This window comes from Coregonus clupeaformis, chromosome 21 (genome assembly GCF_020615455.1).
Source record: "Coregonus clupeaformis isolate EN_2021a chromosome 21, ASM2061545v1, whole genome shotgun sequence".
Lineage (NCBI taxonomy): Eukaryota > Metazoa > Chordata > Actinopteri > Salmoniformes > Salmonidae > Coregonus > Coregonus clupeaformis.
In genome coordinates this window covers 28,096,651-28,124,646 of record NC_059212.1, presented here as the reverse complement: position 1 = coordinate 28,124,646, position 27,996 = coordinate 28,096,651, and the positions used below count along the sequence as shown (strand labels likewise).

General features: G+C 40.6%; 1 protein-coding gene across 1 annotated transcript; it reads right to left on the bottom strand.

The window, feature by feature from the left end:
• Window positions 1-1,071: 1,071 nt before the first annotated feature.
• Window positions 1,072-27,996, bottom strand: LOC121535175 (vasoactive intestinal polypeptide receptor 2-like). Its single transcript, XM_041841967.1, has 13 exons — window positions 27,492-27,996; window positions 20,448-20,553; window positions 16,763-16,876; window positions 14,086-14,177; window positions 7,657-7,754; window positions 7,336-7,465; window positions 6,825-6,975; window positions 6,349-6,409; window positions 4,987-5,056; window positions 4,409-4,500; window positions 2,858-2,984; window positions 2,721-2,762; window positions 1,072-2,155 (listed from the first exon to the last, which is right to left on the bottom strand). Exons 1-13 carry the CDS (start codon window positions 27,540-27,542, stop codon window positions 1,982-1,984), a joined length of 1,308 nt encoding a protein of 435 aa, XP_041697901.1. The 5' UTR covers window positions 27,543-27,996; the 3' UTR covers window positions 1,072-1,981.

Below are 27,996 nucleotides of genomic sequence, written 5' to 3'. Positions count from 1 at the left end.
CTACAATTTTGTTTCTGGTGTCCTTTGACAGCTCTTTGGTCTTGGCCATAGTGGAGTTTGGAGTGTGACTGTTTGAGGTTGTGGACAGGTGTCTTTTATACTGATAACAAGTTCAAACAGGTGCCATTAATACAGGTAACGAGTGGAGGACAGAGGAGCCTCTTAAAGAAGAAGTTTGTTCTTCCTGCCTGCGGTTATGGAACCCCTACCTGTCCCAGACCTGCTGTTTTAAACTCTAATGATCGGCTATGAAAAGCCAACTGAGATTTATTCCTGATTATTATTTGACCATGCTTGTCACTTATGAACATTTTTGAACATCTTGGCATGGTTCTGTTATAATCTCCACCCGGCACAGCCAGAAGAGGACTGGCCACCCCTCATAGCCTGGTTCCTCTCTAGGTTTCTTCCTAGGTTTTGCCTTTCTAGGGAGTTTTTCCTAGCCACCGTGCTTCTACACCTGCATTACTAGCTGTTTGGGGTTTTAGGCTGGGTTTCTGTACAGCACTTCGAGATATTAGCTGATGTAAGAAGGGCTATATAAAATAAAATTGATTGATTGATTGAAGTTACAGGTCTGTGAGAGCCAGAAATCTTGCTTGTTTGTAGGTGACCAAATACTTATTTTCCACCATAATTTGCAAATAAATTCATTAAAAATCCTACGATGTGATTTTCTGGATTTTTTTCCCTCAATTTGTCTATCATAGTTGACGTGTACCTATGATGAAAATTACAGGCATCTCTCATCTTTTTAAGTGGGAGAACTTGCACAATTGGTGGCTGACTAAATACTTTTTTCCCCCACTGTATATATATATACAAATTTAAATAGGAACTCAGTCGGGTTCTCAACCTACTGTTGAGAGTTAGAATAGTAGAATACACAAGGTGCAATTTCGAAAATGTGGTTGTGCATCAGCAGTTTGTCTCTTATGTCAGTCTCTTACAGTCACTCAATTAGCCCATGTCAGCTAAAGTTTTTTAGATTGGTAAACTATTCTAGCCAGCTATGTAAACTTGTAGTAATCATGGTCGAATTACCGACCGGAGGGGCCCCATTGATTTTGTTAGTCACTCTCACTCAGATATCCTATTAAAAACATTTCTGTCCACCCTATGGCAAAATGTGTAGAATTGAAAGATATTACCTTTGAAACTGAAGAATTCTCTCCGCCCCATGGCAAAATGAGTAGAATTGCAAGAAATTAATTTAAAAACTGCGACATTTTCACTATGAGGTGAAGAGAACATTTTTGGGGCCCTCGGCACACTCCGTGCCCGCTCTGTAATTTGGTGATGATTACTACAGGGTTTAGATAGCTGGCTAGACTACCTTACCCAGCAATCTAAAACATTGTAGCTGACATAGCTGGGCTAATTGAGTGACTGTCAGTGACTGACATGACAAGTGGCAAACTGCAATGCACTACCATATTTCTAAATTGCACCTTGTGTATTCTACTTTGTAACTCTCAACAGTAAGTTGAGACCCCGACTGAGTTCCTACATTTTTTTTGTTTTTGGGTTGGGAACCCCCTAGTGGCCGTGGGACCGTACGCGCAGCATATAGTCTCTGGTCGTTAACCACAGTGTGAAATCCGTTTTACTACAGGAAGAGGGAGAGAGAAGGAGAGAGATAAAGATGTATAAGAGCCATGCAGAGCACTTCTCCCTGGCATCCAGTAATGAAATGTTTACTTAAACTAACCAATTATTACAAATATTGACATTACTGCAGTATAGCCCAATTTATTCATTTCTGTTCAAAAATAGCCTGTTACGCCATCTGCCATAAATTGCGGGCACAAAAACGTTTTTTTTTTTCAAACCCTGTATCGGGGTACACGTTTTTTTTGACAAACTCATTAGAAGATCCTAGAGTGCCATTGTGGCAATTGTTCTGCCAATACCGTGGTACAACCATAACCAGAGTTCCATAGCGTTTTAATGGAGACAGATCCCTTTTTACCCGCAGCCCTCACAGTACAGTGGTCTCTGTCTGCAGGAAGGACTGAGCACGAGAATTACGTTGGAACTGAGCCATGTTCTCTGAGCCGTTTCTGGAGGCGTAGGTGTTGTGCTGGGTGTAGTTTCTGGCCATATGGCAGTTGAGGCATATACTCCGCCATTTTCTCTTGAGTTCCCCTTGAACCTGAAGTAGCAAGGTAAATATTTTAGCACAGATGGAAAACTAGCCCACATCTGTCACTACATTGCTTATATAATCTTTAAATAAAATGCTGTACTCATCATTTTACTACAATGAAAATAAAGCAGACAACGAGAATTAAAATGTACATTTGTATTAACTGCTAACAAAATACCTTTAAACATTATATACTTTTACATTATAGTAATTTAGCCAACGCTCTTATCTAGAGCGACTTACAGTTAGTGCATTCATCTTAAGATAGCTAGGTGGGACAACCACATATCACTGTCAAGTACATTTTTTTTCAATAAAGTAGTTCCGTCTTGTCGAGGTTGAGTTTGAGGTCAATTACAATGATGTAAACAACAGCTTTTATAAAAGCCTGCACGTTGCTTCTCATCTATCCTAATTTGTGCCAAGGAAGACACTGTCAACACTGGTTCAACACTGTCAACACTAATCATTTACACTGTTGTACATCTTTTTAACTGAGCCATCAGTGCCCAAGACAACCTATTAATTCCAGAATAAAATGCAATTAAGAGCAATCAAGGCGAGAGCTTACCTCACTGTTTAAGAAACAGTACAGGATGGCAACCACCAGGCCCTGTCAACAGAAAGTCACCAAAATGAGAAAACTGCACCAAAAATAGCCAGAATATATCGTGATAGATTAAAATATCCAAAAGGGATCAGTTTTACCTGAAAGGATCCGATAGCGAGGTCAAAGAAGATTTTGTAATTTTCCATGGATTCATTGAGAGACACAAAGACAACGTAATGGATGCCAAACAGAGGGATCAGCAGGAGAGTAGATTTGGCCAACCTCCTGAAACCACACACACAATATTACAGAGACACTCTATGGAGGGGACCTAGAGACTACACTGTTATACAATCATATACACTAAGTATAGCAAACATTAGGAACACCTTCCTAATATTGAGCTGCACCCCCCCTACCCCCCTACCCCCCTTTTGCCCTCAGAACAGCCTCAATTAGTTGGGTCATGGACTCTACAAGGTATCGAAAGCATTCCAAAGGGATGCTGGCCAATGTTGAATCCAATACTTCCCAAGTTGGCTGGATGTCCTTTGGGTGGTGGACCATTCTTGATACACATGGGAAACTGTTGAGCGTGAAAACCCAGCAGCGTTGCAGTTCTTGGCACAAACCGGTGCACCTAGCACCTACTATACACTGTTCAAAGGCACTTCAATATTTTGTCTTACCCATTCACCCTCTGAATGGCACACATACACAATCCTCGTCTAAATTGTCTCAAGGCTTAAAAATCCTTCTTTAACCTGTCTCCTCCCCTTCATCTACACTGATTTAAGTGGATTTAACAAGTGACATCAATAAGGGATCATAGCTTTCACCTGGATTCACCTGGTCAGTCCATGTCATGGAAAGAGCATGTTTTGTATACTCAGCATATAATTTAATAATAATTGTTGTTAATACGTCCACAAAACGTTGTGGCGAAATGTTGGTGTTTACCCATTAAATTATAGGGAGCATATAGAGCAGGGATGGGCCATTTTGATGGGGGTGGGGCCCACAAAATATCTAAACTAATCACGAGGGGCCACAGTGGCTCGTGGGTCTGCGTACCCACATCCAGACCCGCACATGCAGTCCGAGCCTTTTGAGGGCTCTATGTTGTCTGTGCTGCAGTGAAGTGAGAGTAAAGGCTGCGTACCCTTTTAACCAATAGTGCACTACTTTTGACCAGAGCCCTATGGGCACTAAAAGTTGTGCACTATGAAGGGAATAGGGTGTCATTTGAGATACATTCTAAATCGTGAAGGGGCCCTGACTGCCAAGTGCCAACCAAGGTAGACTATCCTGTAGCAGTAGACACTAGCTCATCCAGTCTTAGCATCACCAGCCGCCTCTTAGCCCTTAAATCCCCTCGCTGACGAAATGGGAATATTTCTCCCTGAAGGCAAATATGTGCTGTGCTGACCACCTCTATAGCTTAGCACAAATCTATATTGTCACTCTACAGTGTACAGTTTGCACAATAGAACACCTTCATGCTGCATATCTATGTCTTTGGCTTGAGAAGTCAACTAAAATACCATATGTCAGAGTGACACACAAAGGCATACTGCAACATTTGAGCACTTAATTTCTCCATTCAGGAATGTTGACACTCCATTATTGAGTATTCATGGTCTGTTGCCTGAGTGCAGTAACACATAGGCCTCCCTGTTCAGTGACTGACTGAGCACAACAACACATACCTGTATTGTGACTGGTCGTTGCCACCCACATCAGGACATCTCAGCTTCTGAACCAGAATCCTTATAATACTGATGAACAGGATGAAGTTCACCTGGAAACCCAGTCAATATATATTGACATATGTTGTATATTTAGTTAAAAAGAAATGCAGTCAACCAATTTAAGGGCAATTAACTCAGCTATAACCAGCGTTGGTATACATTAAGGGCTGTGTTATGCAGTCAGATAAGACAACAGTACATCATTCCATATAAATCACCTGTTGTAAAATGCAATGTTTAGACAGACAGTTCAATAAAGCTAGTTCAACCTTGAACTATATCCAAGCACAGCATAAATTCACACGCATGCAGAGCAACTACGTTTAACATGCTCTTGCCGTTACAATCCTATCAGCTCCCCATTATGTGTTAGCTACCTAACATGACAGATCTGAATATTCTCTGTGTGGCATTTACTTATCTCCTGGACACATTCTGTTTAGTTAATGCTTGGGATGTAGCAAGGGTTTGATCCTGCATGTGGTAAAGGGAATTAAATTAGCAGCAATAGAGAAGGATAAATGATAGATACCCACCATGATGGAGAAGCCTATGGGTACATTGATCACCCACTTGGGGATTGGGTTATCATTCTGTTCCCAGCATCTGAAGGAATAGGAAATGATACCCATATGAAGATGTTAGTAAACACGTGCCATGCATCCCTGGCCTTACTAACCTATGCACAGCACTTTGAACTGGTTTAAACTGATTTGAGCAATACATTAAAATTACAAAGGTTGCCAACGCTTCATTAACTTTATAATCACAATCAAATTATTTCACACAATCCAAGACAAACAGCACATCTACATTAAGTCTGGCAACAGGCACATGCACAGATAGGGTTCAACCAGTGCCCAAACACCTGCCCTTTTGCCCTCTTATGAAAAAGTGCCCGCACAGCTCGTCGATATTTTTATTTAATTATTTATTATTATTCCCCATATGACCTTGTCTCAATGCTGCAACTCCCCAATGGGCTCGGGAGAGGCGAAGGTCAAGACGTGAAACATGACCCACCAAGCCGTGCTGCTTCTTAACACACTGCTCGCTTAACCCTGAAGTCAGCCGCACCAATGTGTTTGAGGAAACACCGTCCGACTGACCAAAATCAGCTTGCAGGCGCCCGGCCCGCCACAAGGAGTCGCTAGAGCGCGATGAGTCAAGGAAAGCACCGCTGGTCAAACCCTCCCCTAACCCGGACGGTGCTGGACAAATTGTGCACCGCCCTTTGGGGTTCCCGGTCACAGCCCCAGGCTGTAGTGCCTTAGACCGCTGTACCACTCGGATCTCTTTTAGAATTGTTTTCTTAATTTGAAATGTAACAAATTGTGCATAAAACTAGGTCATTTCATAAGCTCTTGAATCTCAGAAAAGACCCCCTCCCCAAGAGCGCAGTCATCTGACTTGCATGCAGTGGCCACTGGCTGCGGGCGCCGGGCAGGGAGACATTGTACCAGGAGGCTATTTTGAGTTGGATCTGTCATGAGTCTCTGTTAGGGGCAAAAAATGGGGCAATTTGACTGCTTGTTAGTGAGAGGCAGATGTCAGCATCAGAACAAACTCAAATCAAGTAAAAACTAGTTTTTTCCGACGCCATTGCTAACTAGCTAGCATATTTAGCCTACATCATCATTCGTTCTCTGGTTGTCTCTAGGCCTAGGAGTCACTGGCTTGCTTACAATGTTTGATGAGTGTGTTGAAACCAGAAAATAAATAGGCCTATAAATGTTGACATTTTGGCTACAGAGGCAGTTGGTATGTTATGAATTTAGAGTTATGAAATGCCCTAATTTTCAGTAATGCCCCGCCCCCGGCCCTGTCTGGCAATCACACATGAAAAGAATCCACCACCCTACCAACCATGTACATTTATGCTTTCCAAGGTGACTTACCCAGTATCCTCAAAATAAACCCTTGTAATAGCCCATGCAGAAACAAACACGGTTGGGATTCCTGAAATACAGAGGAGAATTCACCGAATACAATCTGATAGACATTTTAGCAGACGCTCTTATCCAGAGCGACTTACAGTTAGTGAGTGCATACATCAATTTTTTTTTTTTTCATACTGGAATCGAACCCACAACCCTGGCGTTGCAAATGCCATGCTCTACCAACTGAGCTACATCCCTGCCGGCCATTCCCTCCCCTACACTGGACGACGCTGGGCCAATTGTGCGCCGCCCCATGGGTCTCCCGGTCGCGGCCGGCTACGACAGAGCCTGGATTCGAACCAGGATCTCTAGTGGCACAGCTAGCCTTAGACCACTGCGCCACTCGGGAGGACATGATAGCATGAATGGATTGGATGTACTGCATGTTCCTCACTGTTGTTGATACATTGCATATATATTAATGAGTAGCTTACCCCAGCCGATGAGAAGATAAACGATGAAGTGTCTATTTTCAGAGAAGATGACTATCAGGAGCGTATGGAGGTAAAGGCCCTCGACCAGCAACCAGAAGAAGTTGGCCATGATAAAGTATTGAAAAATCACCAGGCTCGCCTTGCATCCAATCTGGGACAACATTGTAGTACATCACTTGTGCTGCTATACAAAGAGAAACTACAGGACACTCAACAAAAATAACCAACGTGTGTGTCTATATGGAAACTGAATTCCATGTCCTTATTCTGATAGACAAAGATGTGGAAACCACTTATTTCTAAAGTATACCAACACAATCAGAGTGAACTGAAGGTGCAAGAACCAAAATGTGTCCAATGGAAACTGAATTCTGTACCACAATCTCAAAGAAGTTTCATAGCAAATCTATACAAATACATCAATACCAATACATACAAATACATATCAGTCGGAATTGTCAATTAACTATAAGAACCAGAGGTATACAGGCTGATAAACAACCTGACTCACCAGTGAAGGCTGCTCAGAGCACTGATTGCGAGAGAAGAGGATGTCGTCCTTCACAAGAACTGCCACCGCTCTCAGGATGAAGGAAAAGAAAAGGTTGAGGTGAATGTAGTTCCGCGTGCAATGGAGTTTTCTATAGAGTGGGTGAAAGAAATGATTTATCAGAGGATCTCTGGTGTGTGACAACACCCTGCTGCTTCTCTCTACAGTGCGTGACTAAGATTGTTACCCAAATAGCACCTTATTTCCTACAGTATATAGTGCACTACTTTTGACCACTATATAGGAAATAGGGTGTCATTTGGGACTCACCCTAACTCTCACCTGAATAGACAGAGGATGGCGCTCCCAGTTGTGAGGGCGATCAAAGACAAACTGTGGCCCAGCGTATATAACGTCTTCACCACCATAAAGAAGAGCAGCTATAGGAGAGAGAACATACAGTACAGTCATTGGCTGTGTCAAAGCTGTATATATAATTAAATGCAAAAAAATATGATTGATCTCAGATAGGCGTTTACTTCAGCACCATAGAAGACGAGTCAGGAGAAAGAACATACAATGCACAGGTCCTGCGTATGGGTCATAGCAACCTACTTTGTATGTACTTTCAGAATGGACTTTGATCCTACAGTGAGGGAAAAAAGGTATTTGATCCCCTGCTGATTTTGTACGTTTGCCCACTGACAAAGAAATGATCAGTCTATAATTTTAATGGTAGGTTTATTTGAACAGTGAGAGACAGAATAACAACAAAAATATCCAGAAAAACACATGTCAAAAATGTTATAAATTGATTTGCATTTTAATTACGGAAATAAGTATTTGACCCCCTCTCAATCACAAAGATTTCTGGCTCCCACTCTTAAAGGGAGTGCTCCTAATCTCCGCTTGTTACCTGTATAAAAGACACCTGTCCACAGAAGCAATCAATCAATCAGATTCCAAACTCTCCACCATGGCCAAGACCAAAGAGCTCTCCAAAGATGTCAGGGACATGATTGTAGACTTACACAAGGCTGGAATGGGCTACAAGACCATCGCCAAGCAGCTTGGTGAGAAGATGACAACAGTTGGTGCGATTATTCGCAAATGGAAGAAACACAAAAGACCTGTCAATCTCCCTCGGCATGGGGCTCCATGCAAGATCTCACCTCGTGGAGTTGCAATGATCATGAGAACAGTGAGGAATCAGCCCAGAACTACACAGGAGGATCTTGTCAATGATCTCAAGGCAGCTGGGACCATAGTCACCAAGAAAACAATTGGTAACACACTACGCCGTGAAGGACTGAAATCCTGCAGCACCCGCAAGGTCCCCCTGCTCAAGAAAGCACATATACGGGCCCGTCTGAAGTTTGCCAATGAACATCTGAATGATTCAGAGGAGAACTGGGTGAAAGTGTTGTGGTCAGACGAGACCAAAATGGAGCTCTTTGGCATCAACTCAACTCGCCGTGTTTGGAGGAGGAGGAATGCTGTCTATGACCCCAAGAACACCATCCTCACCGTCAAACATGGAGGTGGAAACATTATGCTTTGGGGGTGTTTTTCTGCTAAGGGGACAGGACAACTTCACCGCATCAAAGGGACGATGGACGGGGCCATGTACCGTCAAATCTTGGGTGAGAACCTCCTTCGCTCAGCCAGGGCATTGAAAATGGGTCGTGGATGGGTATTCCAGCATGACAATGACCCAAAACACATGGCCAAGGCAACAAAGGAGTGGCTCAAGAAGAAGCACATTAAGGTCCTGGAGTGGCCTAGCCAGTCTCCAGACCTTAATCCCATAGAAAATCTGTGGAGGGGAGCTGAAGGTTTGAGTTGCCAAACGTCAGCCTCGAAACCTTAATGACTTGGAGAAGATCTGCAAAGAGGAGTGGGACAAAATCCCTCCTGAGATGTGTGTAAACCTGGTGGCCAACTACAAGAAATGTCTGACCTCTGTGATTGCCAACAAGGGTTTTGCCACCAAGTACTAAGTCATGTTTTGCAGAGGGGTCAAATACTTATTTCCCTCATTAAAATGCAAATCAATTTATAACATTTTTGACATGCATCTTTCTGGATTTGTTGTTGTTATTCTGTCTCTCACTGTTCAAATAAACCTACCATTAAAATTATAGACTGATCATGTCTTTGTCAGTGGGCAAACGTACAAAATCAGCTGGGGATCAAATACTTTTTTCCCTCACTGTAACACCAAATGACAGATGTAATATCCTATAATTATCACCAGCAACATCAACATGTTGAAACTGAAAGACTGTAGGATCTTTAGAAACATCATTTTCAGAGTCACAAAAGTGTACTGTAGAAACTGGTTAAAAACATTGGTGAGAAAAACATGTACCGAGCATTACTGTCAGAAAGAGCCATCCCCTAAGAGGAGCCATTGTAAGTACAATGCCTTTACTGCGAATCATTCAACCCACTCAAAGAGTGATTCACAGATTCAAAGAGATTGAAATCTGTCAATAACATGACCTGCTCAAATCTGCCCTCTTATCTTGTTTCCCCAGGAAATTAGTCAAATGTTTGATTTACCCCCTTTTACTACGGTTGAGTGAAAAACAAAGAGACTTCCTTTAAAACAAATGTCAGACAAGGACCCTACCAACGCACCAATGCTCGCAGTCACTCCTTTGAGGCAGTGCCAAATTGACATTCTCTTAGTAAAACAGTCACTCTCTCTAAAAGCATTGAGAGAACTCCTATCCTGCAGCAGTGACATATCTTCTCCACCTGCACTTCACACTTTCCATTGCTCATTGTTCTACAAAACGTGGACGCACGCACACACACACACACACACTCCCTATAGAACGAGTGTATCCCTATAGCCAGTCCTAAACAGTGAAATGACAGATACAGTTGAATAGTAACCTTTCATCCTTCCAAGAAAAGGTCAATTAGTTTTGATACTATCTCATCCATAAGATTTGAAAGAAAACTTTGTGTAAATTTAGTCGACAAAAACACCCCAACTGATACATTAAACACACCTTCACTACGAAGTACGTATCAAAACTGCAAGGTGTCTTCAGTACACTTTCCAAGTGTATTCATATGGAACTGTTGACAGTTATCCACGGAAAATGCCTAACAACTATCAACCAATAAGCATCCAGGATCCAAACTACCCGTTTTATAATACATAATAATACCTCAAAGAAATAATTTGTCACAGCAAAACTGTTAATGAATTTTGTCTGGATTGATTCCAGTCTAATTGCCAGTGATCATCATGTCAAAAGGGCCGCTAATCTGCCCATTTGTATCACCAAAAATAGCCCTAGAAATACATTTTTAAAAATAGCTTTACGCTCTGAGAGGAACAAGCGAGAGTCCTCAATGTTTCCCCTCTAGGAGACTTTGCCACTTCTGACTCTGCCACAGGGACTGAATTGGCTCTCTAGGGCGTAAGTGAGGGTTGACCTCAACTCGAAAAAGACAAGTAACGCAACTGTAATCTAGTGTATTAGTGGGAAACAGCATTGCAGCATTGGTCACAGAGCTCTTAAAGGGGCAATCTGGGATTCAAACAACAAAAAAGTGGTCACCCCGCCACGTTGTTCTTAGTAAATTGCCTTTAGAGGACACACAACATGCAACTGATGTACTGTATATGATAGACAAAACCTAATATACTGTCAAACTTAGATAATTGCTTTAGCAAAGAATGTCAATGAGATATCACACTTTCGGCCTCAAAAATATATATTAAGGTTAGAGTAGGTTTGAACATCACACATCCATGAACATCATAACTCCTCTTCAAATAGAACTATAAGAAAAGGTTATCCAGCCAAAGTTGAGGTTACAAAGCCTGGTCCCAGATCTGTTTGTGCTCATGCCAACTCCATTGCTGTTATTGTCAAGCCAAACAGAACAATGAGTGACAAGGAGTTGGCATGATAGCACAAACAGACTGGCACTCAGGCTAGAGGTTACATCCCAAAGGCAGGGTCCCAAAGAGCTTGCACTATATTGGTAATGGCAGGGGGCATCGTTTGGTACTTCTTGCCACTCCACCACTTTCAATAATTCCTGGCTTCACTACTAGTTTACATTTTACATTTTAGTCATTTAGCAGACGCTCTTATCCAGAGCGACTTACAGGAGCAATTAGGGTTAAGTGCCTTGCTTAAGGGCACATCGACAGATTTTTCACCTAGTCGGCTCGGGGATTAGAACCAGCGACCTTTCAGTTACTGGCACAACGCTCTTACCCACTAAGCTACCTGCCGCCCCGCTACCTGCAGCCCAAAACGTATTAACTATAGGTGTGAAACAAGTAATTGAGGAAACATGTGTTCCTATCTATTTTTCATAGTGAGAAGATTAATTTACCTTTCCGAAAGACTGGACTTGGCCTTAACACAAACGGACAGGGGGAAAGGCTTGGGTGAGAGTAGTTGTCGAATTTCACGGATTAATGGCCACACAGCTAAAGGAAAACCTTTCAGTATATTTAATATTTAGGAAAGTAGGAGTTCTTTTTTTCAGATGGAGATCAGCAGAGTGCTAACGATGGCCCTGTGATCCAGACCAGAGGCGCATCTTGGATAACCTCCAATAGAAGAGAGAGAAAGCGATCACAATAGGCTATTCAAGGTATTGATATTGCCCCAATCTGAATAAAACAAGTGAATGGGAGGGAATCGTGGCCAGCAATTTTACTTCAGTCAGTATGTCAAATGAGAATTACTGGTGTTGGGAGCAGGGTTGCAAGTAATCTGATTACAAAAAAACAAACTGTATTCAGCAACGTTACCAGCAAACGATTGTAATCTGATTACAGATACTTTTGAAATTCCTTGGATTAATTTTTTCAGAAAGGATGCTTGTGAAAATTTTTTTTTCCTCAATGACATTCAATTCAGCATTGAAAAAAAGGCACAAGTTTACGTTTGTTCCACCTGAGGGAGTCCACTATGATGACACACCAAATGTGTTTGATGGATCCTTTTTGTCTTCTTCTAATGCCTCTTAAGGGGAAAGTCATCCTAAAGTAATCAGATTATGTTACTGATTACAATTGTGGACAGATAACTAGTAAGTGTAACAGATTACATTTACAAAGTAACCTACCCAACCCTGGTTGGGAGTATTATTTAAATTACCTTAAATGAATGGGTCATTCGTGAGTTTGATTGCCCTTTTTCAGGGCTCATCTCTGATAAAATTTTGGGCAGTGGAATAGCAGTATGAATCATCAGTCTTCTTCATGTTTTCTACTCCTAGTTCATTGTTGCTACTTGCTTGGCCTCTTATTAACATCTGCTGTAGTGGGCCAACCAGGATGACAGTAACTCGGAGTCTGCGTCCCAAATTTTCACCACCAGGGTTGGGTAGGTTACCTGTCCAAATTTGTAATCAGTAACATAATTTTTGGATTACCCAAACTCAGTAATGTAAATAGATTACTTTCAGTTACATTTAGATTACTTTCCCCTTAAGAGGCACTAGAAGAAGACAAAAAGGATCCATCAAACACATTTGGTGTGTCATCATAGTGGACAAGATCCTCCCGTGTAGTTCTGGGCTGATTCCTCACCGTTATCATGATCATTGCAACTCCACAAGGTGAGATATTGCATGGAGCTCCAAGCCGAGGGAGATTGACAGTTATTTTGTGTTTCTTCCATTTGCAAATAATCGCACCAACTGTTGTCACCTTCTCACCACGTCCATTCCAGCCTTGTGTAGGTCTACAATCTTGTCCCTGACATCCTTGGAGAGCTCTTTGGTCTTGGCCATGGTGGAGAGTTTGGAATCTGATTGATTGATTGCTTCTGTGGACAGGTGTCTTTTATACAGGTAACAAACTGAGATTAGGAGCACTCCCTTTAAGAGTGTGCTCCTAATCTCAGCTCGTTACCTGTATAAAAGACACCTGGGAGCCAGAAATCTTTCTGATTGAGAGGGGTTCAAATACTTATTTCCCTCATTAAAATGCAAATCAATTTATAAAAATTTTGACAATGCCTTTTCCTGGATTTTTTTGTTGTTATTCTGTCTCTCACTGTTCAAATAAACCTACCATTAAAATTATAGACTGATCATTTCTTTGTCAGTGGGCAAACATACAAAATCAGCAGGGGATCAAATACTTTTTTCCCTCACTGTACATAATATAATAATAATAATAATAATAATAATAATAATACATGTATTCAGTATTCAGTTACTCCACAAGCATATTCACCACAGGGCTCTGGTCAAAAGCAGTGCACTATAGGGAATAGGGAGCCATTTGGGACACAGATGGTACAATGTTTAGATTGAGGAGACAGCTGGGTGCCATGGTGAACAGGATGTTTTATTTAGCCTTTAAGGTGCCTGTGTTTCATCTGTATTTCAAGGCATCAGGTGGAAGTTAGCACACAAACACACACTGCAGTACACCTTCCCTATCAAAACAGACCCAGGACAGAATTTCCATGCATTTAGCAAAGTGTTCTACTGCTAGCTTTCATTATCAGCATGAGGGCCTTCACACTCAGAAATCAGACCACAAACAAAATAGTATATAATATAAAACAATGGAAAATCAATCACACAAGAACATTGTCTTGTTATTTTCTTTGATGTCCAATGTATCAACACCTTCATTGCAATATCTAATATCTGATAGACTACTGTATTGTATTTCCATGTCGTTTCTTGGTCAAACTGTGAATAATGATACAACACTAGAGAGACAATAGATATAGAGATCGAGAACTTAAAGAACATCACCCTGCTTACCTTATCATGCTTTTCCTCTGCCCCACACACACTGGTGATGTTGGGAAAAACATCAGACCATCCGTCCGCTGTACAGTTCTTGCTTATGTTTCCTGTGGATAGGAGAAAAACATTGTTTTTGCCAGTTAAATGTTTCTATTGCCTCTTCTCTAAAACCTTTATAAATGGTTATCCAGACCCATTATTCCTTTCATAAATCATAGTCTTAGAAACATGCAGCATGTTTGTTTGTTTGTAGATGCAGGGATTTGATTTCCCTGATGAGTTTGATGAAATATTTTTTTTTAGCCAAGATTATCTTCTATTGTTATCACAGATAGTAAGCCCAATCAAGCTGACTGAAATATTGGCTTCACACACAACCCTGAAGTGAATTGCTGTGATCCCATTTTGAACATGACAGATGATGGCTTCCATTAAAGTTTAATTCGTCAGGCTCTTGTTTACAGTGTTATCATATATTTTAAAGACTGTTTTATATCAATATCAAATCATTTCTGGGTAACAATTAAGTACCTTACTGTAATAGTTTTCCATTAAAACTGACAAAAATAGCTTTTTAGCAAAAAACTATTTCTCAAGCAAGAATTTTGCAAGGACTGTCTGGGAGTGGTCTGAGTGGGGAGGGGAAAACTGAAAACAAGCTGTTATTGGCAGAGACGTTTGGAACTCTCTTTGTTATTGGTCTATTAACCAATTTACCGCCTGGTGATGTCACCCAGCAAGCAGAAACTCCCACCCATGCAAACCTGCTGATTAGAAAGTCCTGTGTAGATTGTATTTTCAACCAGCAACTATCAGGAAAACACTGATCCACTTTTTTCACACTTTAACAGTGTTAGTTTCATCAGCTGTTGTACAATATTATTATTTTTAAACACAGGAAAACTGAATTTTTACTGCCCTGGGCCTTTAAAAGACATTCAGACAGTCTTTTCAAGGGCAAATAGATGTAATTTTGAGAGATTGGTTTTTCACAAAAACCTCTCACTCTGGGAAGAACAATCATCGTTCAATGCTTGATTCAAAGGAGCCTTCAACTTAGTCGGTTGAATATTGAATGTGTTTCTTCTCTTGGGTTTGGCATTCCACAGAGGTCTAGATGAGAGAATGCGTCTGGAGATATAAACGTCTGGAGTGTGCTCTGCTCTGTGGCAGGGACAGACAGGGGCAGGGGGAGAATGTAAGCGGAACAGAGGATGTGAGAGACTGTGTTTATTCTCTCTGTGTTATTCTCGAGGAGACAACGATGATTGCATCCCAAATGGCACCCTATTCCTCACATAGTGCACTACTTTTGACCAGTCTTATCGTCCCTGGTCAAAAGTAGTGCACTATATAAGTTAAAGGGTGCCATTTGGGACGCAACCGATGGCAGTGCCTGAACCCAGTGTGCAATGTTCTGTAATGTACTTTGCCACACACTATGTATAACCACAGGCCTCTTTCTTTCTTTCTCCACTTCTGTGATCGGAATGAGCATGTCGCACTCCATTAGTATACTCTACACAGACCCTGCCACAGCAGCCTGCCTAGTCATAGGTTTGACGGGTGCTATAGGGCTCCCCAGAGGTTTCTGTTACAAAAAGTATTCCAAGCCAATTTACATGCCCAACTCGTCCTTATCAATTTCACACAGCTAGTTTTAACTCAGATGTACACTATATAGACAAAAGTATGTGGACACCCCTTCAAATTAGTGGATTCGGCTATTTCAGCCACACCGGTAGTTGACAGGTGTATAAAATGCATAGTGCCAACTGTAATGTTTGGTGGAGGAGGAATAATGGTCTGGGTCTCTCTCTCTCGACCTCACTAATGCTCTTGTGGCTGAATTGAAGCAAGTCCCCGCAGCAATGTTCCAACATCTAGTGGAAAGCCTTCCCAGAAGAGTGGAGACTGTTATAGCAGCAAAGGGGGGACCAACTTCATATCAATGCCCATGATTTTGGAATTAGATGTTCCACAAGCAGGTGTCCACATACTTTTGGTCACGTAGTGTATCTTGAATGTGGGGCGTTCATCATAGGACTGGAACCTGTCTTCAAGTGAATCCAATAATCTAACAGTATAATGCATCATTTATCATCCTTTTTGTCTGGGTAATTAGTTTATAATGAATGACGTGTCAGTGCAGATTCGTCCAGACTGATGGGAAGGTGGAGAGCTCCACAGCATCCTAGTCTGCCACATGGGCCATTGGAGATTATGGAGTGAGCAGACGTGATTCATTTTGCCTCTAATCCATGCAGTGCAGAACAGATCATTCTCTGAACCTTGCTTAGTGCAATTCACCATGTTTCAGTGCCACAGTTTATAAAAAATAACGATATAAACTTGGGGGCCATTTTTGTCCCTGGCTTTCAATGTACTCGAAAAGGTAGAACATCTACATTACAATGGTCTGTACACCTCGGTAATTCTGTGAAATGAGAAACATGGGTCTGGTGTGAATCCAAAGCCCGAACATGGCGTAAGCTCTAACCCGAAAAAAGCGTACATAACATTGTAGTGTAGCTTTAGTCATCACAGATGATACGAGAACATTGCTTGAGGAATATCTCAAACTACCCTTTGCATGTGGGGTTTGAGAACAGAACACTCCCACAAAAACATCCAGAAATGTGACTTTGACATTGATATCGAAATTAATGTATGAGAAATGACAATACTGTACCATTTCTGCCAAAGAACATCTTGAGCACCCTGGGGCACTCTCTAGTGACAGTCTCTCCAACCTCTGCACGGTCCCAACATGCTATGTTATCCCAGATCGCTTTGCATCCTACTCCTGTCAAGAGATCAGACAGCAGTGTCTTAGAAAAATACAATGATTTAAATAAATAAAACAGTTGGTTGTTTATCATAACTTTGCCTTATGCAACTGTTGAAATTGTACTTCTGCCATAGGTGATTCAAGACCATACACTCTACAGCAGGGTTCTCCAACACTGTTCCTGGAGAGCTACCCTCCTGTAGGTTTTCGCTCCAACCCTGTTCCTGGAGAGCTACCCTCCTGTAGGTTTTCGCTCCAACCACAGTTGTAACCCACCTCATTCAGCTTATCAACCAGCTAATTATTAGAATCAGGTGTGCTCGATTAGGGTTGGAGTGAAAACCTACAGGACGGTAGCTCTCCAGGAACAGGGTTGGAGAGCCCTGCTCTATAGGTTGTTCATTTTATGGATAGCATCATATAATTATTGTATATGATCAATGCTCACCTACTGTACATCCAGTAGTGTATGCACAATATACACTTCACTATACAGTAGGCTCTTTCAGAATGAATGGTAGTCCATTACGCTCCTGGTGGTTGGAACAATATGATAGATTCTCTGTGTGGGAGTGAAAGTGGCTAAATGTGTGAATCTATTTGTTTCACCAATGTCAGGAGGACGACCACGGCTTAGAAAGCCTTTCTCTGAAACATGACTCCTGAAATAGCTTGTTATGAAACAAAAGGGTGTGAAAGCGCCAAGGGCAGACTTAAAACAGTACAACCCTTTTTAGCAACTTAGTGGCAAAAATGGAGCGCTTAGGCCTAAGCTCAGTAAAACGTAGCCCCATCAGTAAACAATGTAGCCAGCTCTATCAAAATAAACCTATTAACTAACATCAGACAGAAATAATTCAATGAAAACAAAATTGTGACACACAGACAAAAAATATAAAAAAATACATATTCATGATGTGACCCACATGAGTGGTATAATGTGTGTCCTGCTGCGTTTCAAATGGCACCCGATTCCCTTTATAGTGCACAGGGCTCTGGTCAAAAGTAGTGCACTGTAGGGAACAGAGTGACATTTGGGACACACACAATTATATTATTTCAAGTGCAGCTCCTGCTTGCTGTATGGTATCTTTATAACTGTGATTCAATGTATGATAATGGCAGTACTGTACTGTATCACACTTTTAGATGATACTGTTGAGCACATTGCCACCCACAGTGCGCACTGGCGCTAATCAATAAAAAAAAGAAAGAAATGTTTCATAATCACATTGGGCTATACAACAAGAACAAATCAATTATTGATTTGCATTAAGCATGGCTTCATTCCAATACCAGGGTAACTGATGCATGAAATCCCTGCTCCCTTTATTATTGACCTGGATGCTCTCTATACTTCCATGGTACAGTTGGCTCAGTTGGTAAGAGCATGGCGCTAGCAACGTCATGGTCGTGGGTTCAATTCCCCGTAGGACCACCGATATGAAAATGTATGCACTCACTGATGTAAATCGCTTTGGTGAAGGTGTCTGCTTGATAGCATAAAATATATTAATTTAACAGCACAGTACACTCAAGCAAGGCTCAGAAACATACATTGGTCAGGTTTTGAGATTGAGATATTATTGAAGGAATACAAAATAGGACGTCACATGGTAGGAAAAATACATAAAGGCATACATCTAATAATGAAGTCAAATGAAATCAAATTGTTCTCTTATGTAATTTTATGTTCAGAAAAATGATCTGTTCCTGGAGTAACTGGGTACTTTCAATGCATATTTTACTTAATATTGTCAATAAGAACTGCTTTATACCTATGCTCATGTTATGGTGAAAGAAGACAAAAGTTACATTGCGAAATAATGTATAATTTCAACTAAACTATACACGTTCTCTTGTCTTTGATAACGTACACTAATTCCCTTGACACCTCACAGTAATTCTTCATCCAATTAGTTTAATTTATGTAGCACAACCTTGGTTATAACTCACAGTAAAGTGTCAATATAGTGAGTCGGCAGCATGGTGGGGCTGCCAGGCATAAAGTTTAGTATAATAATAATAATTATTATTATTATTATAACTGCAAGCAGAAATGCCGGGGTTCAAGTTGTGGGCCCATTGTGCCACCATCAGGACAAACTCGACACATTGTCCTAGGATGAGCTACTTCTGTAATCCTTACCATGCTTGCCAAATATCAGAACTAAAACATCAAACAGATAATGGAATATGCCTTTGATGTATTTTGGACCAATTGTAATGATGTTGACTATTTTAAATGTCTTCTTCTCCAGAACCGCTGGACCGATCTGCACCAAATTTGGTACATGTGCCCATGTTTCTGAACACAACATTTTCCAGGACTCTGGCTCAAACAATATGGCCTCTATTAGCCAATGAGCTTGAATGAATGTTTTTTCCTGTCCAATAGCACCACCATGCAGCCAAAATGAACAATACTTTACAGGTTAGCTAGACTCATATGCCTGAGCATATGTGCCAAATTTCATCACTCTGAGTCAAACAGATCAAGATATATAAACATGTGCCCATTTTTATCGATCTGAATGTACTTGCATATGTTGAGTCTTGACAGTGTTTGGAACATGTGTATCAAGTTTGGTTACATTACAAATATCCGTCGCTGATATATATGCATTAATGTGCCAGACCACTCCCACATTAATGCTTATTAGTTAGTAGCGGCCATGTTGTTTGACATACTAGTCTGGAAAATATTGTGTTGAGAGACCTTGGTCCATAGATACCGTATGTTACGTTCATCCAGATCGGCCCAGTGGTTCCAGAGGAGATGTAATTTAAGTGTTTTTAACAAAATTTTAAATGGCAAAAAATCCATCATGGCGGACCTTATGGGTCCTTGAGGTACATTTGTTCCTTGTGAGAAGAGGGACCTATGCACTGAATTTCAGGACTCTAGGTCATATGGGGTGAGGGACGTGATGTTTCAAATTTGCAATTTCAATCGCCTGTTATAGCGCCACCTTGTGGCCAATTGGCATGGCATCGCATGAGAGGGTGTGGACTATGGGCCTTTACCAACATGTGAAGTTGCACCCTCCTCGGCCTTACCATCTCACAGGAATTTGCATGTTACATTTCCTCGCAAGAACAACCGGTATAATAATAATAATGAACGTCAACAAATACAATAGGGTTTCACCCAGCTTCGCTGGCTTGAACCCCTAATTATAGAGAGAATGCTCATAAGCATGAGTTGTAGAACGTTCACTATGTACAACATTTACTAAAGTATAACTAAAGTGCAAGCTATTCAGATTTTAATGGAAAGTGGCAATACATCAAAGGTTTCTGGTCACAATCTGAGTTGTGGGGCTTATCTGGACTAGGAAACACTGTAAAACTACTAAAAGTCTTCATATAATTTGACATTTACTTTTCAAAGGCACTTGAATAGGTGGCATTTCATATTTTCTTTTAAAAGTTTCATAAATGTGATTTAATTGGGTGACATAAAAATCTATGTAGCTTGTAATCTTTCAATTCCCGAAATATTCAGAAATCTATTTGCAACCCATGGTTTATCCTGTCTGATGAGGCGAGATGAATGTGAAATCAAAATATTCTGTGATGTTACCTTTGGAGTAATTTGAAGATTCTTGGTCCCTCAGCTTCACAAGACATTCTTCCTGGTCTGTTTCAAGCTCCAGGAGGAAGTTACATGTTGGATGTCTTCCACTCACCTAATAAAAAAAAATGCAATATAAGTTTGATTAACTTCAATTGACTCATATTTTGAGATCATATTAAAGAGATCAATTGTATAGTAGAAAGAAAGGTGTAGTTAATTTACGTTGTAGATTCAACTAGTTTTTCGCAGGACATCATATATTTTCTTAAGCAGCAGAATGCAGGGAAACACCAGTGAACAAGACATAAAACAAGACATCCACAATATCAGGGACAGGTTATCCCATTAGCTGTTATACATCACATTAATCAGATCATGTTTTAAATACATTTATTTTATGTTTTTAAATGACACAGCAGTTCATGATAACACCACCTTCCTAACTACATAGGTTAGTTGAGCGAGAGAGAATGAATGAATGAATAAATAAATGAGAAGTTTTACTGGAGGAGAGAGATTCCCATTAGAGGTAGAATAAAATAGGTGAGAAATCACAAAACTTTTCCCATGAGTAAATGGAGAAGATGGATAGAATAACCAATATGTTTACGCATCATGAAGTTGCACACTAAATAAACAGTGTTAGTATGTGGTTTTGGGAGATATTGCAGTAGGGAATTCCTCAACAAACACCTTCAGCATCCTAAATGGGAACTGTATACGTTCCCTAGAGCCCTAAAGGGTTTCACACATATGTGATGACGTACAGTACATTTGGCTGTGTGTTGACATTGTGTGTGAGTGAGTGTGCATCAGTGTGGGTGTGAACCACGTTAGCCCTTTTCTGGAGGATTCAAGTGCAGAGAAAAGGGATGATGGCCTGAGTGTGAAGAACAAAATAGTCAAACTGGGCAGTGTGCCATTGTGAGGTGTGCTGCAGGAAGAGAGTGGCCTGAAAACAGACTGAACATCAGAATGAACTGTTGTTTCACGTTAGTCTTTTTCTGCTAAACAGACCCAATCCCTGCCAGGAGAAACAAGTGGCATGTGACAGAAAGGGCGAGATACACACTGTGTGCCACAGAGAGCACGTCTCAGGGGGCACACACACACACACACACACACGGCACCAAGTAGCATTGTCAGAAGCGTTAACAAGCAATCGGGGGCACCAAGCGGAAGAGACCTCGCACTGGGTCAATGGGAACTCAATGCTGCATCCAAAATGGCACCCTATTCCCTACATAGTGCACTACCTTTGACCAGAGCCCTATGGGCCCAGGTCAAAAGTAGTATACTACTCTCCCCTACATATTTATTTGGACAGTGAAGCTAAAACTATTAATTTGGCTCTATACTCCAGCATTTTGGATTTGAGATCAAATATGAAGCAACAGTACAGAATGTCACATTTCATTTGAGGGTATGTTCATACATATCTGTTTTACCGTTTAGAAATTAAAGCACTTTACATATATCTAGTCCCCCCATTTGAAGGTGTCAAGTATTTAGAAAAAAAATAACTTATAGTGTATTACATTTAGTCAGAAGTTTAGTATTTGGTCCCATATTCCTAGCACGCAATGACTACATCTAGTTTGTGACTCTACAAACTTGTTGTATGCATTTGCAGTTTGTTTTGGTTGTTTCAGATTATGTTGTGCCCAATAGAAATGAATGGATAATAATGTATTGTGTCATTTTGGAGTCACATTTATTGTAAATAAGAATATAATGTTTCTGAACACTTCTACATTAATGTGGATGCTACCATGATTACGGATAATCATGAATGGATCGTTAATAATGATGAGTGAGAAAGTTTGAGGCATAAATATCATACCACCCCCAAAAATGCTAACCTCCCTGGTTATTTGTAATGGTGAGGTTAGCATGTCTTTGGGGCATGATCTTTGTGCATCTGTAACTTTCTCATTCATCATTACTCACGATTCATTAATGATTATCCATAACCTTTTACTGCAGTGGGCTAAATCAGGGTCACACAGAGTGTTTTCTTGGTAGTCAAACAAATCTACTTTGAAACAAAAGTATACACCTCACACACATGGTTGGGGGCTTAAAAATAAGAAGACATCTGTACCATGTCAGATATACAGTTGAGATTTATTCAATTTTGAGTTTGCATCCTAATATTACACTAAATGGAAACTGGAAATAATCTTTATTAATTATGAAATTATGAAAAATATTAACAACATTCCATCCATGAGGCCAAAGAGGTCACTTTTGATCATTGACTGCAGGAAAGGGCTATATCCAAAATGCTGAAGTACAGAGCTAAATTAAACGTTTTAGCTTCACTGTCCAAATAAATACGTAGGACAGTGTAAATACTGAAAAGGGTACTGTTTGGAACACAGGCAATGACTAATATGACTTCCGGACTCTTCTAAGGCAAACACACAGAACTACACTACACTCATAGTTGAAGACACATCCAAAGAAACTACAGTGGCTTTTGAAAGCTTTCAACCTGGAATTAAAATAGATTTTTGGGGGGTTTGTATCATTTGATTTACACAACATGCCTACCACTTTGAAGATGCAAAATATTTTTTATTGTGAAACAAACAAGAAATAAGACAATAAAACAGAAAACCTGAGCGTGCCCCTTGCTTAGTGGTGTTGCAGACTCTGGGGCCTTTCAGAACAGGTGTATATATACTGAGATCATGTGACAGATCATGTGACACTTAGATTTCACACAGGTGGACTTTATTTAACTAATTATGTGACTTCTGAAGGTAATTGGTTGCACCAGATCTTATTTAGGGCTTCATAGCAAAGGGAAGGGGGTGAATACATATGCACGCACCACTTTTCCGTTATTTATTTTTTCGAAGTTATTTTTGTCATTCCACTTCACCAACTTGGACTATTTTGTATATGTCCATTACATGAAATGCAAATAAAAATCAATTTAAATTATAGGTTGTAATGCAACAAAATAGGAAAAGCAACAAAGGGGGATGAATACTTTTGCAAGGCACTGTACATCGCACTTGAAGCAGAATGTTTCTCTTGGCTGGCTTGGAAGGGCATTGAGGGCACTGCTACCTTTCATGAGTGTGCAGTGAGAGAGGAGATATTGACTCTCACACCCGGGACTCTCACAGTTTCGCCCCAAAATGGCAGTGATTGTCAGGTCAGTGGTGGGAGCGTCTATCTCTGAGACAGAGTCAATGACCCACTCCCAGTAGGCTACAAGGCCTTTTAAATGAAGCTGCACACAACACTCACCACTAATTACTGGGTTCACCAACCGTCGCCTAGGCCGTTACAACTAGGCTCCGTCCCTAATGGCATCCTATTCCCTTTAAAGGGCACTATTTAGGGAATAGGGTGCCATTAGGGACACAACACTAACGTGTGTGGCTACAGATATGTTAATGCAGCAGCAATCCCATCTCCTGTATGTTTTGCTAAAGCGAATGTATTTTTAACGCTTCTTTGCTCCACCAAATTGTGGTACACACACATTACATACAAGATATTGCTCTGATTAATTCCTAGTATTCCGTCAGAGAGAGAGAGAGGAAGTGCAGAGTATGTAAGACATCTTAGTACGTAAGACATCTTAGTAAATGCAACTCAACGCAGACCTTCAGGCTAAAATGTGAGAGCCTAACATTTTGATATGAAATGTATTAAGCTGCTATTACTATACCCCACAGCTGATTTGTAACTAATAAAGCTAAAAACACTGAAGCACTGGGGACACACAGTAAGCCTTTGCACTTCTTATGCATAAACAAACTTCACAGCTTTTTTTTTAATCATCCTCTATCCAAAAATATGTTTTGATTCCTATTCCAGTATATGATTCATACAATAATATCAAATAAATCCCTAATGTTTATCACTTTCCCCTAACAGATGAATCTGTGTCCAAAGATGCTCTGTAAACGGTTTATCTGTCTATAGCCAGATGGACTTGTGAATCCAGGACTGGTACATAGCAGCTTTACACTAATCATACTGATTTGGCACATACCGTATTAAATCTGTGACATAATAGTCATTCATTCAATGAAAGGCAGTAGCTAGACCTTACTATTTCATAATTCACATTGACCTGAGACGGCATGGGACTTGCTTTTGTAAAGCACAATGAGATGAGATTAGAAGGCACTGACTATTGAATGAGACAGACTGACTTAGTGTTTGACGATTCCAACATGCTTTATACTTGAGAGTCAAGGACGTTTCATTGCAATCAGCAACCATTTCAATTAGCTGTCATGTCATGTACAGGACACTTGCACATCTAGGCAGCTGTTGATCATGATCTGCTGATTGGGATCTTTAGAAGTACAGGATAATCATGAGAGTCTGCTAATTATTTAGAAATGAATAGAGAAGGCCTATTACTAAATTAGGTCTGATTTTGAAATGATCTTTGTAGCTGCTTACAGACAGCACATTCAAATGATGCTCAGATAGGTATTTCTGTACAGTACAATATGTCCTCCATTTCATGGATTACAAAGTAAGCACTCTGTGTTGTATTAAACATGAATACATACTGTATAGATAGACAGGCTATATTATTAAGAGCTTCTGTACGTGCCTCAACATACAGTGCTAAAGTTTTTATATGAAATGACTCCACTGTAGAGAGATGGGGTGTACATACAAATTACGTCAACATTCTCAGCAGCTACTGTACTTGTTGGATTTCTATATAACCCATATTAATATGTGATAAATTAATGATTATTTGCTGATTTGCTAAATCCAATATCCAGAGAAAACTCTGCTTTCATCAGATTGGTGGAGGAGAAATGACAAGAAATACACAAAATATTCAACTTATTTTGAGAGAGGGGGTTCATTTGTACTGGCAAATAGTGCTGCCCTCTAGCACTATGTGATGATAGACTCTCCAGTTTTGCCCTATTTGTATCAAGCACATTGGCACCATACCAAACCAAAAGGTGCATAGGCTGGGGTGCATGAGGTCTCGCTACAGCATGTTTTAAACAGATAGGAGCACCTGTGTGCTACAGACACTGAACATGCCTGAGGTGCATTGCAGCATATTAGCTACCAGTGTGCTAGCCTGGTCCCAGATCTGTTTGTGCTTTTGCCAACACCATTGGTCATTGTGAAGCCAAACAGCATGACAATGAGTGACAAGTTGTTAGCATGATAGCACAAACAGACTGGCACTCAGGTTACCAGTGTGCTATAGAGAAGAACCTGTTGGGATCTGCTTGCCTAATCAGATGGTGAAGTCTGGCGTGTTTCAGGTGACCCATATTAAGTGTGCCTTCAAGCAAAGTAAAAAGCACTATAATAGGGTTTGAGAAAAATCTGTAATAGTCTAGACTGTTAGACCATGCAGACAGCAGACAGTCCTATTTTACTCCAGTTTTCAGAGTTTAACATCTTATGTGAGAGGGGTTCTGCCATATAATCTATATGGCTTCTAATTTCCACCTTTTTGTGTATTGTTGTGAGGTTAACAGCAAGAGTATTTCTAGGTAAATGACTCTCACATGAGTCACATCATTACATCAGAATACACTGCGTCAAACAGACACTGAACAGCTGCTATCTCTTGTTCTGATGGGTAAAAGCTCATTAGATGCACTATGGGACCAGACCCCCATTCACACCTGTGTCCCGATCACTCTGCCACACATTGGGGGCAAAGCCAACATAGGCACAGCATTGAATGGGTAAATTCCATAGAGATAGATAGAGGACTAGTGCCCAAAAGTCGGTTTTAGCATGGGCAGCGCCATTGAGGACTTTCACCATTTTCAAGTAGTCAACTGGGTGGGACTTCCTATGGGTTTAGGAAGGATCACATAATTCCATCCAGGTCATCAGGAGGGATCAGCCAAGGAATTATACTTGTGTGCTAACATTCTATTGTGGTGGCAGTAACTCAACAACCTGGCTTTATACCTGTTCAAACAACACACTCCAGGTGTCAGTATGCACCATTTCAGTTGTTTTTACCAACTCATAGACGGGCTGGTTGTTTAGCAACAAAACTGATGTGTCTTCAACTATGGGGCAAAACAGAAGGGGTTGGCTTAGATTGTTGACAAATTGTAAACTATATTTCGTTTCCAATGTTTATTGAAAACATAAATACATTTTCACAATGAGCACTTGTCTCTCAAATACATTGTTGGTTAGCTAGCTAGTGAATTTTGGCCATATTGGCATAGACTTGACATCAGTCAACTCACCTCAAAACAAGACATGGTATCAAGAACAAGATCAAACTAGCTGAAACGAGCGACCTACAATTCCCCACATGGCAGCTTCTTGTCATTGTTGCTAGCATTCTGGCCATCCAGAATCACAACAACACACATACTTCTTCCCCATTGAAGCATGCACATTATTTTCGTGACATTGTCAGCTAACCCATCTATAGAAGTATAAAAATAAAAAAATGGAGATTACCTCAATGGAGCTGCCCATGCTCTCACAGACGCCATAATGCGACAGATACAATGTTGTGTCCTCTAACTATATCTATGGTCCATTCAGAGCAGTCCTTGAGGGGTAGATCATGAGGATGCTAGTTAGCTGAAAGATTAAATGACCTAGTCTAGAATTTGACCTGTACAGTGGATAAAAAGGGAAGAGGGAACTCCAATGTCAGCATTATGGCAAAATGGGATCTTGATGGTTTGAAGAGCACAACCCTATTCATTACAGTTATGTGATATGATACCATATCTCTTTGGACTGTGAAAAATGCTGCTTGAATCAAGAGCTGAACTTCTGTAGACTGCAGAGAGCAATATGGTGTAATAAATTACAACACAGTAGTGTACACTGTTCAGCTGCCTATACCCTATATGGACAAAAGCCTCTTATCAAATGCATCAATCGTAATGCCACACATTTGAGGTACATTTCTATTATATCTTTATATGTATTATAGTTCATAGTTTCAAGTATTAGAAAGCCCTTCTCTGAGATGCATCCTTGTGCGCATTTTGATCACCACGCATAAAAACGAAATATAAAATAAAAGTACTGTTGTGTCACACTTACCACAGACAGACACGTTGATAATGACAGAATAAAAACAATCAAATTTGTCATCTTAAATTCGTCGGTCACCTGCTTGTTCTTCTAAAAGAGAACGGTCTGTTTAAAACTGATGCCGGACTTCATTGATGAGATGTCGTAATCCCATGCAAGTGGCTAAGAGTGTTTTTATTAATAAGAAAAATATAATAACACAAAATGAAAGAAAGTAAAACCAACCAGCTATAAAAATGGTTGAAATACTTTGATTTGCCAAATCCAAATACTTGACTCAGAGAGACAGAGGGAAAACGCGCACTGCTTGGTTGTCCGCACGCACTTCTTTGGCACCTCTTCAAGTTATTGGGAAGAAGTCAGAGGTCTGCAGCAGACGTGTCAAATAATAAATTGAAAGCTTCTTTAGTAAGTCCCGAAACACCGAACTGAGCTTGAAAAGCAGAAATTAAATTTCCCCGAAGCCATCAAACCCGAGAACAATCTGCACGCACTGGGCAATAGCACAGCAGCA

Bases quoted from the DNA above. Each gene is read 5' to 3' on its own strand.
- LOC121535175 (XM_041841967.1), bottom strand. From the start codon at position 27,542: ATGACAAATTTGATTGTTTTTATTCTGTCATTATCAACGTGTCTGTCT. The intron at 14,178-16,762 runs GTACAGTATTGT...TCCTATCCACAG, and splicing joins GATGTTCTTTGGCAGAAATG to GAAACATAAGCAAGAACTGT. The intron at 2,763-2,857 runs GTAAAACTGATC...TTCTGTTGACAG, and splicing joins TCGCTATCGGATCCTTTCAG to GGCCTGGTGGTTGCCATCCT.